At 50.0% G+C, this 18,971-nt stretch overlaps 1 protein-coding gene across 1 annotated transcript; it reads right to left on the minus strand.

The window, feature by feature from the left end:
• Positions 1-756: 756 nt before the first annotated feature.
• On the minus strand, positions 757-17,279 carry LOC119976237 (steroid 21-hydroxylase). The gene is made up of 10 exons (XM_038816584.1): positions 17,018-17,279; positions 15,501-15,590; positions 13,075-13,229; positions 12,856-12,951; positions 11,612-11,722; positions 10,139-10,225; positions 6,874-7,077; positions 3,049-3,218; positions 1,410-1,513; positions 757-1,305 (listed from the first exon to the last, which is right to left on the minus strand). Exons 1-10 carry the CDS (start codon positions 17,241-17,243, stop codon positions 1,046-1,048), a joined length of 1,503 nt encoding a protein of 500 aa, XP_038672512.1. The 5' UTR covers positions 17,244-17,279; the 3' UTR covers positions 757-1,045.
• Between the last annotated feature and the right edge of the window lie 1,692 nt (positions 17,280-18,971).

Here is an 18,971-nt window from a genome sequence, read left to right on the forward strand (position 1 = left end):
GGTTTACCAGGATGGTGCCTGGTATGAAAGGCATTAGCTATGAGGTGACGTTGGATAAACTCATTTTTTCTCAGTTGAACGACAGAGGTTGAAGGGAGACCTGATAGAGATCTACAAAATTATGAGGGCCATAGACAGAGTGGATAGTCAGAGGCTTTTCCCCAGGGTAGAGGTGTCAATTACTAGGGGGCATAGGTTTAAGGTGCAAGGGGCAAGGTTTAGAGGAGATGTACGAGGGAAGTTTTTACACAGAGGGTAGTGGGTGCCTGGAACTCGCTGCCGGAGGAGGTGGTGGAAGCAGGGACGATAGTGACGTTTAAAGGGCATCTTGACAAATACATGAATAGGATGGGAACAGAGGGATACGGGCCCTGGAAGTGTAGAAGATTTTAGGTTAGACAGGCAGCATGGTCGGTACAGGATTGGAGGGCCGAAGGGCCTGTTCCTGTGCTTTACTTTTATTTGTTCTTTGTAAGAGGCAATTTAGCAAGGCCAATCCACCTAACCTGCGCATCTTGTAGATGGTACACATGTCTGCCACTGTTCGTTGGCGATAGAGGGATTGAATGTGAGTGGAGGGGTAGTAACCAAGCGGACTGCTTTATCCTGGATGGTGTTGAGCTTCTTGAGTGTTGTTGGAGCTACGCTCACCCAGGCAAGTGGAGAGTATCCCATCATGCTCCTGACTTGTGCTTTTAGATGGTGGACAGGATTTGGGAGGTCAGGAGGTGAGTTACTCGCTGCAGGATTTCTAGCCTTAAACAGCTCAATAAAATCGCCCATTATCATTTACAGTCAACCCTATAATTTGGCAGCACAGAGCATTGGTGAGCCCCTTGCTCTCTTGCCCCCTCTACTGGAACATTGACTCAGGCGCTGATTGATAGAAAAATAAGCAAAGCGACTACACAATGAAATCAAGAGGCAGATGTGAAGGATGTCAGCACTTCAAATCCCCTGACCCTCACAAATCCGCCATCATTTAACCCTTCCCCCGCAACCCCTTCTCAAATCTCCAATCCCAATATCTGTCCAGCCTTTGGTATCAGTTGTGTGTGAGCACTGATCTCCGTACAATCGATACAGGGAAGGGTTTCACTTTCAGCAGGATTCCAGGCTGTGCGTGGAGGGCCGGCTGATCTACATCCTTCGCTGGCAGGAACTGGAAATTCTTCAGGAGATAAGCCATGAAAATGAAGAGCTCGACCCGAGCTATTGGTTCACCGAGACAGGTCCTGGCCCCAGCCCCGAAAGAGATGATGCTCTGCATGTTCTGCTCGCCATCAGCTGCCTCCAAGAAACGTTCTGCAATCAAACGCATCAACCCTCAGTTGTCAGATTCAATTTTAATCCAAACTGGGTCTGAAATCTGCTGGGTCAGTCCCAATCCAGTTATCATTGCTGATTACCTGGTCTGAAATGTGCCGGGTCTGCCCATTTCCTTCCATCTTGATGTGCTCCAAACAGGTTGGTGATGACATTGGTTCCCTTTTGAACAAAATAACCTGCAACACTTCAGAGGGGGGGGAAAAACACTCGTTAAACCGATCTTGACAAAGATTCCCTACTGTAGTGATCCTTACTTGAGTGTGTACAGAAGGGGCTGATGGGTAATGGAAAGACCACCAGGGGGCAGCACGGCCATGTATAAAAGTGACGCCGTGCTGCCCCCTGGTGGTCTTTCCATTACCCATCAGCCCCTTCTGTATACACTCAACCGACCCGAGCTATTGGTTCACCAAGACTCACTTTGGCTGATGTGACTGTGAGGGGAACAGGAACGGAAATTTAGCTCAGGGTTGCTAGTGTGGTCAGGCCTAGTTGCAGAGCATAGAAAAGTTGTAACCTCATTTACAAGTGCAGTTCTTTAAGTAAGAGCTCATGCAGTTATTTAAGTTGTTTTCCTCAATAAACCTACCATCAAACTTCTGGACGACTTCTAGCCTTCTTTCCAGAGTGTCTACTGTAACTGAGTTACAGGTAACAAAACACCTACCACTAAAAAAGAAAAACCTTTGTGTTAGCAAAGTCCATCTCCTGGACTGCTTTCCATTGCCTGAAGGAATCGGACAAGAATTTTCCAGACTATTCTTTGTCTTATTGGCCCAGGGTTTTGTTTTCCCCACCGTGGAGATTGCATGGCTGTGTTGGGGGTGTGAGGGTGGGGGTAGGACGGAATAGGGGGAAGGGTAGGAAGTGTCTAGTTCTGGTGCTTTGACCATCACAGGGTGTTGGAGTCTTCATTGACCAACTGGTTTGCCTTGCCCATTAATTCCGCAGGCTTGTACCCCAGCAAGGCCCGGGTGTGACGCTAACCCATTCCATCACCAGCGGCCTACTTCCAGTTCCATCACGTTGCCCATTTGTGCCCCTGCCACAGCTGAAGCTCACCTCCCCCCCACCTTTGTTACATAGAACATAGAACATAGAACAGTACAGCACAGAACAGGCCCTTCGGCCCTCGATGTTGTGCCGAGCAATGATCATCCTACTCAAACCCACGTATCCACCCTATACCCGTAACCCAACAACCCCCCCCTCCCCCTTAACCTTACTTTTTAGGACACTACGGGCAATTTAGCATGGCCAATCCACCTAACCCGCACATCTTTGGACTGTGGGAGGAAACCGGAGCACCCGGAGGAAACCCACACACACACGGGGAGGACGTGCAGACTCCGCACAGACAGTGACCCAGCCGGGAATCGAACCTGGGATCCTGGAGCTGTGAAGCATTTATGCTAACCACCATGCTACCGTGCTGCCCAAAAACAGGGCTTGTCCGGGATTTGAACCCAGGACCTCTCGCCTTTTCCCGCAAAAAATAAAAGTCCCTAAGCGAGAATCATACCCCTAGGTTACCTCCGGGTTGCTAACTTAATAATGGATATTTCTGTTCAACGTCAAGTGAGGAAGGGATGAGCTAAACTGCACGATCTTTACATCGAATCCCAACCAGCCCCATGGGGCGAGGGGGGCAGGAAGCTGAGGTGACCCCGGGAAATGACCTCCGGACGCAGCAGGAAATGGCCGGGATGTGGGATCCACCTCTTGTCGCAGGTTGCACGGTGCGGCAAGGAGAGGGGAACCACCGGTCTGAGCCGCAGAACCTCGGCGATGGTGGCAGACAGAAGGGGCAGATTCTTCCTCTCAGCGTAGGTGGGATAACGCCCTTCTCCGACCAGGTTGCACATCTCACCGTAAATGCGGTCCTGAATCTGAAAAAGACCAAAGTGGGTGTCAAAAACAGTTGTGTCACTTGCTGCTGCCATTCACTCTGACCTCCCCCCCCCCACCCCCTGATGGGTGGGATTTTCCAGCCATTCCCATCAGCGGGATACATAGAACATACAGTGCAGAAGGAGGCCATTCGACCCATCGAGTGTGCACCGACCCACTTGAGCCCTCACTTCCACCCTATCCCCGTAACCCAATAACCCCTCCTAACCTTTTTTTGGTCACTGAGGGCAATTTAGCCTGGCCAATCCACCTAACCCGCACATCTTTGGACTGTGGGAGGAAACCGGAGCACCCGGAGGAAACCCACGCACACACGGGGAGAACGTGCAGACTCCGCACAGCCAGTGACCCAACGGGGAATCGAACCTGGGTCCCTGGAGCTGTGAAGCCACAGTGCTAGCCACTTGTGCTACCGTGCTGCCCATTAAATGCCCATTAGAACATAGAACATTACAGCGCAGTACGGGCCCTGCGGCCCTCGATGTTGCGCCGACCTGTGAAACCATCTGAAGCCTATCTGACCTACACTATTCCATTTTCATCCATATGTCTATCCAGTGACCACTTAAATGCCCTTAAATTAGGATCTTCCCATCCTGCCGATGGCAACCCTGACAGCGTGGTTTCCCCGGTAACGGAGGGTGTAGGAAACCCCATTGACAGTGGTGGAACCGGAATATCCCACTAACGGTGGACTACTCCCAGGAAATCCCGCCCAATGTCTCCCATCGGCCACCCGGCCCTCCTCACCACTGAAGGTTTGCGGTGGAGGTGGAGCCGACCTCTCTGGTAACAGTAGTGGTGAAGTTGTGCTACAGTCCGGGTTGCTGCGGCAACCTGTACTTTAACAAGGCTCCAGGCTACGACATGCAGGTAAGAGGCTGTAATGAACGTTCCATCACATGGCTGCCCAAGAATCTCTCACACTCTTACCACCTGCCATTATCATATGTTTGAAGGATTTTGCAGGATGATTCTCAACCTGTTTGGTCACCAATAGTGCAGAAGGCCATTCGGCCCACAAGTCTGCACCAACCCTCTGAAAGAGCACCCTACCTAGGCCGACTCCCCGCTCTATCACCGTAACCCATAACTCCACCCAACCTGCACATCTTTGGGCGCTAAGGGGCAATTTACCATGGCCAATTTACCGAACCTGCACATCTTTAGACAGTGGGAGGAAACCAGAGCACCCGGAGGAAACCCACGCACACACGGAGAGATCGTGCAGACCCCATCACATTATGAAGCCACCTTCACCGCCCATCAGGTCCTGGAGAGAGACTCGAAACCAGAGCTCGTAACTCAGAAGAAAGGAAAATGCCCACAGTGCGCCCCAAGAGCTCCTCAAACAGGTCCACAATGGCCATGTGGATATGTTCCTCAGTCACCTCGCCCACTTCGGCAGTGTCTTCCCTCTGAGCTACAATCCTCCAGGCTAGGCAACACCCTTGTACATCTTCTCTTCGCCCCATCTAGCAGAATCATGGCTTCCTGCAAAGTGGTGAGCCAGCACTGTCCCCTTTTGCCGTGCTCAAACTAATGTCTTCACCGTTTTTTAAATTCACCCCCAAAACGGTAAGAAATGGCCTCAGATTACCTCAGATGTCACGGATTACCAAGTTGAATGCTGGGACAGACATGTTTTTGGCCGCAGGGAATGATGGGATGTGGGGAGTGGGCAGGAAAATGGAGTTGAAGCCACAAGGTCAGGTACAATCGTATTGAATGGCAGAGCAAACTCGATGGGCCAATTGGTCCATCGCTGCTTCTATATTTGTGTTCTTGCTTTCAAAGACTGAGCGTAGTGAGGTTTTCAGAGGACCATTGGAAACAGGAGAACATTAATCCCTCATCTCTGAGTTGGCATTTGTCTTTGTTACTACTGCAATACAGTCGGCATATTTTACACTCCCCGAGGGGCAGCAAGGTGGCACAGTGGGTTAGGACTGTAGTCTCACGGCGCCAAGGTCCCAGGTTCGATCCTGGCTCTGGGTCACTGTCTGTGTGGAATTTGCTTATTCTGCCCGTGTTTGCGTGGGTTTCACCCCCACACCCCAAAAAATGTGCAGGCTAGGTGGATTGGCTATACTAAATTGCCCCTGAATTGGAAACAATGAGTTAGGTATTCTAAATTTTAAAAAATATATATTTTACACTCCCCCAGGTTCTGAGGCAGCGGGAGAGCGAGTGTAAAATTTCAAGGGCAGGGTTTTCCCCAGTATTCTGCTGACCCCAACCCAGGGGCAATGTCACGATGGGTCGGTCAGAGCCTCGGGTGGGAAACCCGCCCTTTCACCTCTTTTAATAATAATAATCACTTATTATCACAAGTCGGCTTCAAATGAAGTGACTGTGGAAAGCCCCTAGTCGCCACATTCCGGCGCCTGTTCGGGGAGGCTGATATGGGAATTGAACCCGCGCTGCTTGCATTGTTCTGCATTACAGGTCAGCTGTTTAGCCCACTGTGCCAAACCCAACCTCATTTTTCAGGCTGGTGGCCACGAGTCAGAGGGGAGTGGGAACCCAAAAAAGAAACAATTCTCCAACTCGGGCAGGACGTGTGGGGTGCGGGGGCAGTGCCTAAAATCTGAAGACTACGTCAGATTTGGAGCCCTCTCCTCTCCAGGAACTGGGAGCTCTGGCCCTTCCTTACCGCCAGCCCAGTCTAACCCCCGATGCCATGATCCCCCCCCCCCCCCCCCCCATTCTAACCCTCAAGGCCATCTCCTGCTCCCTCCAACCCCTGAGATCCCAGGAACCTACCTTGCGACTTAGTGGTTTAGCTCACTTGGCTAAATCGCTGGCTTTTAAAGCAGACCAAGCAGGCCAGCAGCACGGTTCGATTCCCATACCAGCCTCCCCGGACAGGTGCCGGAATGTGGCAACTAGGGGCTTTTCACAGTAACTTCATTGAAGCCTACTCGTGACAATAAGCGATTTTCATTTTCATTTCGGGCAGCACGGTAGCATGGTGGTTAGCATAAATGCTTCACAGCTCCAGGGTCCCAGGTTCGATTCCCGGCTGATTCACTGTCTGTGCGGAGTCTGCACGTCCTCCCCGTGTGTGCGTGGGTTTCCTCCGGGTGCTCCAGTTTCCTCCCACAGTCCAAAGATGTGCGGGTTAGGTGGATTGGCCATGCTAAATTGCCCGTAGTGTCCTAAAAAAGTAAGGTTAAGGGGGGGGTTGTATGGTATAGGGTGGATACGTGGGTTTGAGTAGGGTGATCATTGCTCGGCACAACATCGAGGGCCGAAGGGCCTGTTCTGTGCTATACTGTTCTATTTCATTTCCAGGCAGAGCATTGCAGTACCTCTTCCAGCCACTGCAGTGCTGTGCCTGGACAGGCTGGAGAGCTGCTGCCCAAACTGATGGGATGACCACACTTCCAAGGACAGACAGGAGACCTGCCCTCTGTCAATCAGATTTCAAATGACCGTGAAACGGCAATGGGCTTCCGAGAGTCGGCAGGAGCACATTACATGCCGACTCTCAGGATGGCGAGCGCCAATCCCGAAATTCCGCCTGGAAGTGCCAAGTTGCCCACTTGAATGAAGGAACAGAGGGGCTGCAGGAAACGAGGCAGCTGGTTTTGAACAGGGGCCACGTCCAGTTGTTGAGCTCTCACTCACCTCAGGCCTCTGAACCAGGAGGGCGATCGCCCAGCCCAGAGTGGAAGATGTTGTTTCAGTTCCTCCCACAAAGAGGTCCACAATGGCCATGTGGATATGTTCCTCAGTGACCTCGCCCACTTCGGCAGTGTCTTCCTCCTGGTCCCAGAAATACTTCATCAGTGCATCCGTGGTATCGCGGACCTTCCCCTTCTGAAATGTCTCCTACAACACAAAACTCCAAATGTTACTCCTCCACCCTTCCCTCAATCCATCTGCTGCCAAAACCCACAAACAGAACTTTCCCATCTCTAGATATGAATATTCCACCATTCCCCTGGGAATCTTCAACCCTCCGGAAGCTTCAACCCATCCAAAACTCGATTGCTCCTGTATCCTATTTTGCAGTGAATCCCACTGACAGATCACCCTCAGTGTTTGGTGATGGGTCCCAACAGCCACTTCATTTTCAAATTCTCTTCCTTGTTTTCCAACAAGCCTTGCTCCTCCTGATCTCAGTAACCACCTCCAACCCTACAATCCTCCAAGGTCCCTGCACTCCTCCAATTCCAGACCCTCCTCTATCTTTTGTTTTAATCTCCTCCATCAGGGGCAGGAATGTCGCCTGGCCCCGTGATTCAGGAATTCCCTCCCTGAACCTCTCTCTCTCCTGATTGTATTTTTCACACGGGACTCAGATGAGTGTTAAACATTCTGCGGCGAATATTTCAAGGAACGGCAGGGTGGCTTCCCCCAGACTCCCCACCCCAGTTTAAATCCCTCAACCAATATCTCTAACAAAGAACAGATTATCTGTGTTTCCTGACCATTTCCTTGGACTCTCAAGTATTTTGGGGACAGGTGAATGGTGTCATCTGTCTTACTGTGACCCAAAGTCAAATTTTGCTTTGCAATCCCTCCTGTGAAGTTCATCAGGATTTTTTACTCTGTTAAAGGTGCTACAGAAATGCAAAGAATTCTTACCTCATGTGCTGACTCAGAAAGGCACTGAAAAAAACCCTCTACTTTCCTTCCCTCTTAGACATAGACATAGAACAGTACAGCACAGAACAGGCCCTTCGGCCCTCGATGTTGTGCCGAGCAATGATCACCTTACTCAAACCCACGTATCCACCCTATACCCGTAACCCAACAACCCCCCCTTTAACCTTACTTTTTAGGACACTACGGGCAATTTAGCATGGCCAATCCACCTAACCCGCACATCTTTGGACTGTGGGAGGAAACCGGAGCACCCGGAGGAAACCCACACACACGGGGAGGATGTGCAGACTCCACACAGACAGTGACCCAGCCGGGAATCGAACCTGGGACCCTGGAGCTGTGAAGCATTTATGCTAACCACCATGCTACCCCTCTTCTATTACTCTTGACTGTAATTTATTTTAAATTAATTTATGGGATGTGGGTTGCGTGGGCTGGGCCAGCATTTATTACCCGTCTGTAATTGCCCTGGAAGTGAGTGGTTTGTTGGCCCATTTCAGAGGGCATTTGACAGTCATCCACATTACTGTGGATCTGAAGTTACATGTACGGCAGAACAGGTAAGGACTTCCGATTTCCTTCCCTAAAGGACATTGGTTTCACGGTCATCATTGCACTTTCAATTCCAGATTTGTATCCCATCTGCTATGGTGGGATTTGAACCTGGGACCCTAGTGCATTACCTTGGGTCTCTGGGTTACTAGCCCAGTGACAATACCACTATGCCACCACCTCCCCAATAACGCTTTACAAGGTTACGGGACAGTCAGACATAGCTACAGCTCCTCTCCAAGGTACTTCTTACTCATCATCTCCCAGTGAGTGACATCACAATGACATAGCTCCATACGCACATGCTCAGTAACTGCTGTTCGAGTTAACCCTTTACTCTACACTGGATAATGGGGGAAAGGTGCCCTGCTCATCTTGTGCCTCACACATCCCTTTGAGCAAACTGGTTATGGGCTTGAATATCAGCCAGGACCAAGGCTTCCCAAATTATGGTTTAAGCTGCCCTGTGGGGTTGCATGATGGGATTTTGGGAGTCGCGAGCTCAGAGACAGCGATGGCTGTGCTGATTTCTGACAGCTGATTAAATCCTCACATTCTCTTTCCTTAATGAACTGAGGCCTGATCACTGCTGCCAATAAAGATACGCATCCAGCTAAACCCCCTCCCTACCGCAATCAACTCCTGTACACCCTCAACAGCAGAAACCTCCCCCCACCAGCCCCATATCCTGTAAACTGCACCTATCCCCCCATAGTTTTCATTCTGCAGTCACACGAAGACTGAGTGAGGCATTAAAATGGGGTGATGGTGGTGGAAACGGTTTGGGAAGTACTGATCCAGACTTACACTCCCAATGCAGTACTGAGGGAGTGCAGGGTTGCCTTTTGGATGGAAGGCTGAACTGAGGCCTCCTCTTCTCTCACAGGAGGACGTAAAGATCCCATGTAGCCACCACTTTGAAGAAAGGTATAGGGAGAGTAGGGAAGATCTCCTCAGTGTCCCAGCCAATATTTATCCCTCAATCAACATCATTAACACAATATGGTCATTACTACGTGTATATTTGTGAGAATCTGCTGTATGCAGTTTAATTCTGGCATCTCCTAATATTACAACAGTCGCAACACTTCAAAAGGTCCTCCATGTTTCGAAGATGCAGTGCTTACAGACATGGGAGAATTTTCTGTACACAAGCAAATATTTCTTTCATGCCTTCAAATAGACTGGCAAAGTGTGCCCATCTTGTTGAAGTGAAGACAAAGTGACAGTAAGAAATTCTGCCGCCATGTCTTGATTTCTGGAGACTAGAGAATTGTTTTTGTTTATTCGTTCATGAGACCGGGACAACTCAGGATGTACCAGCATTTAGTGCCCAACCCTAATTGCCCTTCAGGGGCAGTTGAGGGTCAACCACATTGCTGTGGGTCTAAAGTCCCATGTAGGCCAGACCAGGTAAGGATAGAAGATTTCCTTCCCTAAAGGACATTAGTGAACCAGTGGGATTTTTTGTGACATTGGTTTCATGGTCACCATTAGAATTTTATTAAATACAAATTGTGCCGTAATGGGAGTTGAACCTGGGACCCCAGCGCATTACCTTGAGGTTCACACTAATGTTACACAAGGTTACAGGACAGTCAGGCATAGCTACAGCGTCTTACTCATCGTCACCCAGTGATGACATCATGATGGCATAGCTCCACACGCACATGCTCAGTAGCTATTGCTCTAGTTACCTGCTGATGGTTGTTGAACGATGCTCACTCACCTTGTGCCTCTCAATCTGCCGGCGGACAAAGGTATCTCGTTTCTCCACTGCCTTTTGAAATTCCTTCCAGGCGGAATTGGGAAAATGCTAATGATAATAACGGAGCGGGAGGGGGGGGGAATAAAAACGTTCCGTCCATGAATGTGTGGTGTCATTCGCAAACAGCCAATAAATGGGAACTAACATGGATACATTTTGACAATCGACTGACAATGTTAAACCGATCCAAATGTTACTCTGAACCAGCCATATACTACCCACCGTGTCCTCGATACGGTGATGCTCCACAGTGTGAGGTGTGGTCATTTGGAATGGCCCAATAAAGTCGGACACTTAACATTTAAATATTGGACATTTTGCATCAAGTCACAGCGAGCTTCAACAAACAGCCTGATGGGAATTCGAACTTGGCCACTGAAACTCAAACAAGCTGACAGGGCATGTCTGGACCTGACCTGTCACTCACTCATCAGGAGACCATGGGTTGTATTGGTATGCACTGATTTGTTTTGAGTTATCCCGGTCAAACCAGACTTTCTGGCACCGAGGGCAATAGGTTATGTGCAAGCAGCACCACCAGAGATGATGGCGGCCCTGGTAACCTGTCAAGTGGTCATCATGTAATCCATTGGGTGTTGGGATCCCTTTCCTGAGCCCTCATTGGCCAAAAGCCAGAGAAGTTTCTGGAAAGGCGAGGGGAGGGGTCTAAGAATCAATCACGCAGACCTCCCACCAGCAAAGACTCCGCACATAGGCAATCGAGACATATGATCAGCGGCGGAAGGAAGCAGCGTGCAGCATGCAAGGAAGCACCTTCCAACGAAGAAAGACCCTGAGGAAATTGGGACTCAGAGAATATGGGTAGTATAACAAATCTTTTTTTTTTATCATAGAATTTGCAGTGTAGAAGGAGGCCATTCGGCCCATCGAGTCTTCACCAGCTCTTGGAAAGAGCACCCTACCCAAGGTCAACACCTCCACCCTATCCCCATAACCCAGTAACCCCACCCAACACTAAGGGCAATTTTGGACACTAAGGGCAATTTATCATGACCAATCCACCTAACCTGCACATCTTTGGACTGTGGGAGGAAACCGGAGCACCCGGAGGAAACCCACGCACGCACGGGGAGGATGTGCAGACTCCGCACAGACAGTGACCCAAGCCGGAATCGAACCTGGGACCCTGGAGCTGAAGCAATTGTGCTATCCACAATGCTCCAGCCTGCCCTATCTTGGGGATCTTTAGTTTATGGTTTTGGGTTAATTTAAGGGTAAATATTGTTGTTGTTGAATAAAATTGGTTTGACTTTATGCTTGTGTTGTTCTTTGTTCTCCTGACTAACAAAGACAACTAGGTAAAACGTTGAAGAAAATGCTGGTCATAATATCAGAGATTTTACAGATACATCAGTAGCAGAGCACCCTGAGGTGGAGATAGTGACTACCAGGTGGAATTCTCAGGTGTCTTACCTGCAGTATGGGAAACATGTCCAGAAGACTGATTGAGGGCGACCCCCAGAGACTGACCAGCTCCACCAGGCAGTCATGTATATCCTGGAGCTCAGGATCGTTCTTCTCATACTGAAACCAGTCAAACAGTGGAATACGTAATGTAGCACAGAGCACAATTCACCCACTGTGTGTGTGTGTGTCGACATTGACCCTGTGTGTGTGTGTGTGTGTGTGCGTGTGTCAACATTGACCCTGTCTGGGTGATCCATTGATCAACATTGACCCTGTCTAGGTGATCCATTGATCAACATTGACCCAGTCTAGGTGATCCATTGATCAACATTGACCCTGTCTAGGTGATCCATTGATCAACATTGACCCTGTCTAGGTGATCCATTGATCAACATTGACCCTGTCTAGGTGATCCATTGATCAACATTGACCCTGTCTAGGTGATCCATTGATCAACATTGACCCTGTCTAGGTGATCCATTGATCAACATTGACCCTGTCTAGGTGATCCATTGATCAACATTGGCCCTGTGTAGGTGATCCATTGATCAACATTGACCCTGTCTAGGTGATCCGTTGATCAACATTGCTCCTGTCTAGGTGATCCATTGATCAACATTGACCCTGTCTAGGTGATCCATTGATCAACATTGACCCTGTCTAGGTGATCCACTGATCAACATTGACCCTGTGAGTGATCCATTGATCAACATTGACCCTGTCTAGGAGATCCATTGATCAACATTGACCCTGTCTAGGTGATCCATTGATCAACATTGACCCTGTCGAGGTGATCCATTGATCAACATTGACCCCGTGAGTGATCCACTGATCAAGGGAAAAGTGAAGCTGAGGGAGAGGATAGGCGATAATCGTACTAAGTGGCAGAGATGTCTCTCGGAGCCAAACTGCCTTCTCCAGTTCCTATTTCTTCACACCAAACCTTTTGATGTGTGGTTGCCGAGTGTCCACATTGCAGACATGGACGGTTGGCTGCCACAGCACTTGCTGACCTCTCAACCTCTGACCTGCAGGTGAGAAGCAGAGACTCCAGCTGGTGGGCGAGTGCAAGTGGGAGAGGCGGGTTACCATGGTAACCAGCACCAGGGATCACTGGGGACAGTTACTGTCATCCCGCTCTCGCCTTCAGGGACAGCCCAGCCAAGTGAGCAACAGTGATAAGAGAAGGTAACAGGCAACATTTACTGAAACAGCAATAAAATGATGAGAGGATCCTTGTGAACATTTACCTTTGTACCAAAAGTGAGGGAGGAGATGACATTACAGGTGGACATGGAGAAATCTCTTGTTGTATCCACTGGCGTCCCCACATAGCTCTGGAATGTCTAAAGGGAATGATAAAGAGAGACGGATTATTGTAAGAAAGTTCTCTCCCCATTTTGGTCAAATGTATATCAGGCCACCTCAGGTGGATTCGGCCTACTCCATCCACCCAGTTCGGACTGTACCTCACACAGTTTCCGAGCCTCTCGCTCCACCAAGGGTTCCAGCGCCATGCTCCGACTTCGCTGAATCGCACCGTGCACCAATTTCTTCTGGATCTTCCAGGCGCTGGTGTAATCTCCCAGGGCCAGGTCCTTCCCGCCAAAGGAGATGAAGTTTCCTGCAGGGAACAGTGACAGGTTAAGACAATTAAGCCAGCGAGGGCAGGGCAGAGACCCAAACCCGGCCTGTAACACACCTGAGCATCCTTTCCCAAGTCAGCGGGACTGAATATTGGGCTGGGCCTGTCGGACCAATCATGGCCCTGAAGGAGGCCATTCGGCCCATCAAGTCTGTGTCAGCTTTCCTTAGAGCAAGCCAGTCAGTTCCATTTGCCCCTCCACTCTATCCCTGTAGACTCCTGAGTTTATTTCTCTCAAGTCCCCATTCACATCGCTTTCAAAATCATTGATCATCTCCCCCGTGCACCACCCTGGTGGGCAGCAAGTCTCAGGTCATGAGCACTGGCTGTTTCTTCACATCCCCATCTCTTCCCAAAACCTTAATTTGGAGTTCCCCAGGGGCAGCACGGTGGTTAGCACTGCTGCCTCACGGCGCCGAGGTCCCAGGTTCGATCCCGGCTCTGGGTGACTGTCCGTGTGGAGTTTGCACATTCTCCCTGTGTCTGCGTGGGCTTCACCCCCACAACCCAAAGATGTGCAGGGTAGGTGGATTGGCCATGCTAAGTTGCCCCTTAATTGGAAAAAATGAATTGGGTACTCTAAAAAAAATTTTTTAATTCTGAGTTCCCCAATCCTTATGCCAACAATGGGAGAAGCTCCATTCAAACCCTCAAACCTGTTCCACCATTTAATTAGATGATGGCTGATATAATGATGGACACTTTTGTTTCCTCTGTCTTCACCCTCTCCCTTGTTCTACCCTTCACTTCTTTTGCCTTTATCTCCGTGTTTCTTCGGTTTCTCTGCTTCTCATCCTGTGTCGGACCTGTGGTGAAACCATTGAAAATGGGCGTCAGGTCTGTGTCATTCCGTCACTCCCTCTCCTCCCTTGGGCCAGCTACAGCAGGGAGAATCAGGAGGCGATTGCAGGGATTTTATTCGAATCATTAAGACATTCCTGTCAAACACCATCAACATCCTGGGAGTTACCATTGACCAGAAACTGAACTGGACTAGCCATATTAATCCTGTGGCTACAAGAACAGGTCAAAGGTTGGGAATCCTGCAGAGAGTAACTCACCTCTTGACTCCCCAAAGCCTGTTCACCAATTATAAGCCACAATGAGAAGTCTCAAAACACCAGGTTAAAGTCCAACAGGTTTGTTTTGAATCCCTAGCTTTCAGAGCACTGCCCCTTCCTCAGGTGAATGAAGAGGTGGATTCCAGAAACATTTATATGGACAAAGTCAAAGATGCAAGACAATACTTTGAATGCGAGTCTTTGCAGGTAATTAAGTCCTTACAGGTCCAGACGGAGCAGGTTAAAGAGGTGTGAATTGTCTCAAGCCAGGACAGTTGGTAGGATTTCACAAGCCCAGGCCAGATGGTGGGGGGGTGAATGTAATGCGACATGAATCCAAGGTCCCGGTTGAGGCCGCACTCATGTGTGAGGAACTTGGCTATCAGTTTCTGCTCTGCGATTCTGCGTTATCGCGCGTCCTGAAGGCCGCCTTGGAGAACGCTTACCCGGAGATAGGAGGCTGAATGCCCTTGACTGCTGAAGTGTTCCCCGACTGGAAGGGAACATTCCTTTTTTAAAATAAATTTAAAGTACCCAGTTCATTTTTTTCCAATTATGGGGCAATTTAGCGTGGCCAATCCACCTACCCTGCACATCTTTGGATTGTGGGGGCGAAACCCACGCAAACACGGGGAGAATGTGCAAACGCCACACGGACAGTGACCCAGAGCCGGGATCGAACCTGGGACCTCAGCGCCGTGAGGCAGCAGGGCTAACCCACTGCGACACCGTGCTGTCCTGGAAGGGAACATTCCTGCCTGGGTGATTGTCACGGGATGTCCGTTCATCGGTTGTCGCAGCGTCTGCATGGTCTCGCCAATGTACCACGCTTCGGGACATCCTTTCCTGCAGCGTATGAGGTATAAGGCACAATACGCATTACCCGGAGTGTAATGGATACTCTCCACTTGAGTGCTGCCCCAATAACACTCAAGAAGCTCGACACTGTCCAGGACAAAGCAGCCCCGCTTGATTGCTCCTCCTTCCACAAACATTCAAACCCTCCACCACCGACAAACAGTGTCAGCCGTGTGTACCATCTACACGATGTAACTCACCAAGGTTCCTGAGGCAGCACCTTCCAAACCCACGACCACCACAACCATCCACCAGGAGAAGGGTAGCTGGTGTGAACGAGTGGCAAGAGGAGAAACAGAAGAGGGAAAGAGGGAGGAAACGAGTCTCGTACCTATAAATGTCTGAGGCCGTCCTGCAAGGTCTGATGGTCCCTTTACCAGTGCCTCTTTGATCAGCTCCGTACTGTTTAGCACCACGATTTCTGGAAGCAAGTGAAAGGTTTTGGACTTTTCAATATGAATTTTAACAAAGTACTTCCAGCAGAGACGCAGGCCATTCTCCCAACTGCCCCCATGCTGGTGTTGCTGCCTATAACCCGGCCTATTTCCTCTCTGCCTATTAACATCTCCTTCAAATCCTCTTTCACTCTCTCTCTCTCTCGTGTATCTACCCAGCTTTCCCTCAAATACATCCGGACTATTTACCTCAACGCTCCCTGTGGGAGCGAGTTCCACCTTCTCACAGCTCTGTGGGTAAATAAACTCACCCCCCCCCCCCCCCCCCTCTGCCCCCCACCCCCCATATTGCTGGTTGGATTCATTTGTGACTATCTTTCAGTGACATTCATAATACGGAGATCAGCGCTGTGCACAGTGCAAAGCTTGGCTCCGAGGAACTGGTTAAAGCATAAAGAGAGGGAATATATCATAGAATTCAGAAAAAAACCTAGACCCTGCTCTTGTTGATTCAAAGATTCCTGGTAAAGGAATTATTTAAACAAAGATAAACTACTTACCTTCATACTGACAATGAGTACACTGCTGTGTAGGTCACACGCACTTACACACACACATACATAAACACACATACATGTACTCAAACACATACACACACAAAAACACACAAACACATGCACAAATACACATACATGCACAAGCACACGCACAAACACATCCACAAACATACACACAAGCACTCTTGCATTCACAAAGACAGGTACAAACATGCACATGCTCGCACAATACACGAAAAAAGACCATGCACAAAGACACATGCACACACAAACACATGCACAAACACACACAAGTACACAACAAACGCATGCAAAAATACACATACATGCACAAGCACGCAAAACACACACAAACACACGCACAAGCACATGCACAAAACATGCACAAACATGCACACACACGCACACACAAACACATGCACACACACGCACACACAAACACATGCACAAACACGTACACGCACAAGCACACAAACACACACATGCGCAAACTCACATGCACAAGGACACATAAACACACACAAAAACACACACACAAACACGCACAAACACATGCACAAATACACACAAACACATACATACAAACACACGCACAAACACAGATTCACAAACACACATGCGCGCACACGCAAACACACACACACATGCGCAAACACACGTGCACAAACACGCACAAGCACACAAATGTTGACACATACATGCACAAACATACACACGCAAACGCACATACTCATATGAGCACACATGCACAAACACACATATACACACACACACATTACTATTAATGTTCATATTCTAACCTGGTTACTGCCCCAGTCTCTCTATCATTCGTTCTGCCTGCAGCTACCTCAGTATTAGTAGCATTTCCCCCGTGTTAATCCTCTCAGATTTCCCACCTTGTTTCCATGTCCGCAGCCTATAGATTGGCCCAAATCTCTTGGCCAATTTGGTGAGGTGGATGTGGAGGTTTTGCTGCCTCAGGTCCTGAAGGTTTCCAATGAGCGGCAGTAAAGGTGGGCCGGGGAGCTCCTGTCCGCTGCGTTGCTTCTGGAACCTTTCACGCCCCCAGAGCTTTAGGGCTATGAAGAGAGAGATTAAGCTGAGTAGGAATATGATTATCATGTTGAGGGTTTCTCAGCCCTCGCTGGTGTGAAATGCTGCGACTGATGGAGCGATACCAGTGTCCTTCACATTGATAGGGTCGGCCCACACTGCAGGCTTGGGTCTGATCATTCGGATTAAATACATTCCTGGAGGCTTCACACATGACCTGCCTGTTAGTCAGCGAACACATCCATCATTCCTGAAACGCACCATCCTCCTCCTCAGCCAATTGGAAAACAGAAAGGCTCATGACCCAATCGGATGGAGTTCAGACAAACAGAGTTTTCTTTTCCTCCATTTTCAATATTTTTATATCTGGAAAAGAGAAACGTTTAAAGAAAATGGCGGAAAAAAATGGCTGTGATTTTCCAGATCAGGATCATCCTTTCCCAGAAGATCCTGGCTTTTGTCCCAATGATTGTTTTCTCCAGGGTCACTCAGAACTGTGTCCTCAGGATTGGTGTTAGATTCCCGGAGACTCCAGGCCAATCCTGGAGGGTTGGCAACGTTACCGCTGGCTGAGGGCAGGTACAGAGCAGGATTAGTCCACCTTCCCTCTGTCCTCACAGACCAAAGCCCCATCCATCAGCCTCTCACTCACCCATCCCTCAGCCTCTCACTCACCCATCCCTCAGCCTCTCTCACCCATCCCTCAGCCTCTCACTCACCCATCCCTCAGCCTCTCACTCACCCATCCCTCAGCCTCTCACTCACCCATCCCTCAGCCGCTCACTCACCCATCCCTCAGCCTCTCACTCACCCATCCCTCAGACTCTCACTCACCCATCCCTCAGCCTCTCACTCACCCATCCCTCAGCCTCTCACTCACCCATCCCTCAGCCTCTCACTCACCCATCCCTCAGCCTCTCACTCACCCATCCCTCAGCCCCTCACTCACCCATCCCTCAGCCTCTCACTCACCCATCCCTCAGCCTCTCACTCACCCATCCCTCAGCCTCTCACTCACCCATCCCTCAGCCTCTCACTCCCATCCCTCAGCCTCTCACTCACCCATCCCTCAGCCTCTCACTCACCCATCCCTCAGCCTCTCACTCATCCATCCCTCAGCCTCTCACTCACCCATCCCTCAGCCTCTCACTCACCCATCCCTCAGCCTCTCACTCACCCATCCCTCAGCCTCTCACTCACCCATCCCTCAGCCTCTCACACACCCATCCCTCAGCCTCTCACACACCCATCCCTCAGCCTCTCACTCACCCATCCCTCAGCCTCTCACTCACCCATCCCTCAGCCTCTCACTCACCAATCCCTCAGCCTCTCACTCACCCATCCCTCAGCCTCTCACTCACCCATCCCTCAGCCTCTCACTCACCCATCCCTCAGCCTCTCACTCACCCATCCCTCAGCCTCTCACTCTCCCATCCCTCAGCCTCTCACTCACCCATCCCTCAGCCTCTCACTCACCCATCCCTCAGCCTCTCACTCACCCATCCCTCAGCCTCTCACTCACCCATCCCTCAGCCTCTCACTCACCCATCCCTCAGCCTCTCACTCACCCATCCCTCAGCCTCTCACTCACACATCCCTCAGCCTCTCACTCACCCATCCCTCAGCCTCTCACTCACCCATCCCTCAGCCTCTCACTCACCCATCCCTCAGCCTCTCACTCACCCATCCCTCAGCCTCTCACTCACCCATCCCTCAGCCTCTCACTCAACCATCCCTCAGCCTCTCACTCACCCATCCCTCAGCCTCTCACTCACCCATCCCTCAGCCTCTCACTCA

The sequence above is a fragment of the Scyliorhinus canicula genome, chromosome 13, assembly GCF_902713615.1.
Source record: "Scyliorhinus canicula chromosome 13, sScyCan1.1, whole genome shotgun sequence".
In the NCBI taxonomy this organism is placed as follows: Eukaryota; Metazoa; Chordata; class Chondrichthyes; order Carcharhiniformes; family Scyliorhinidae; genus Scyliorhinus; species Scyliorhinus canicula.

Coding starts and splice junctions, on each gene's coding strand:
- LOC119976237 (XM_038816584.1), bottom strand. CDS start 17,243: ATGATAATCATATTCCTACTCAGCTTAATCTCTCTCTTCATAGCCCTA. Junction 15,591..17,017: donor GCTGCGGACATGGAAACAAG/GTGGGAAATCTG, acceptor ACTTGCTTCCAG/AAATCGTGGTGCTAAACAGT. Junction 1,514..3,048: donor CGTGCAACCTGCGACAAGAG/GTGGATCCCACA, acceptor CCCCCTCTGAAG/TGTTGCAGGTTATTTTGTTC.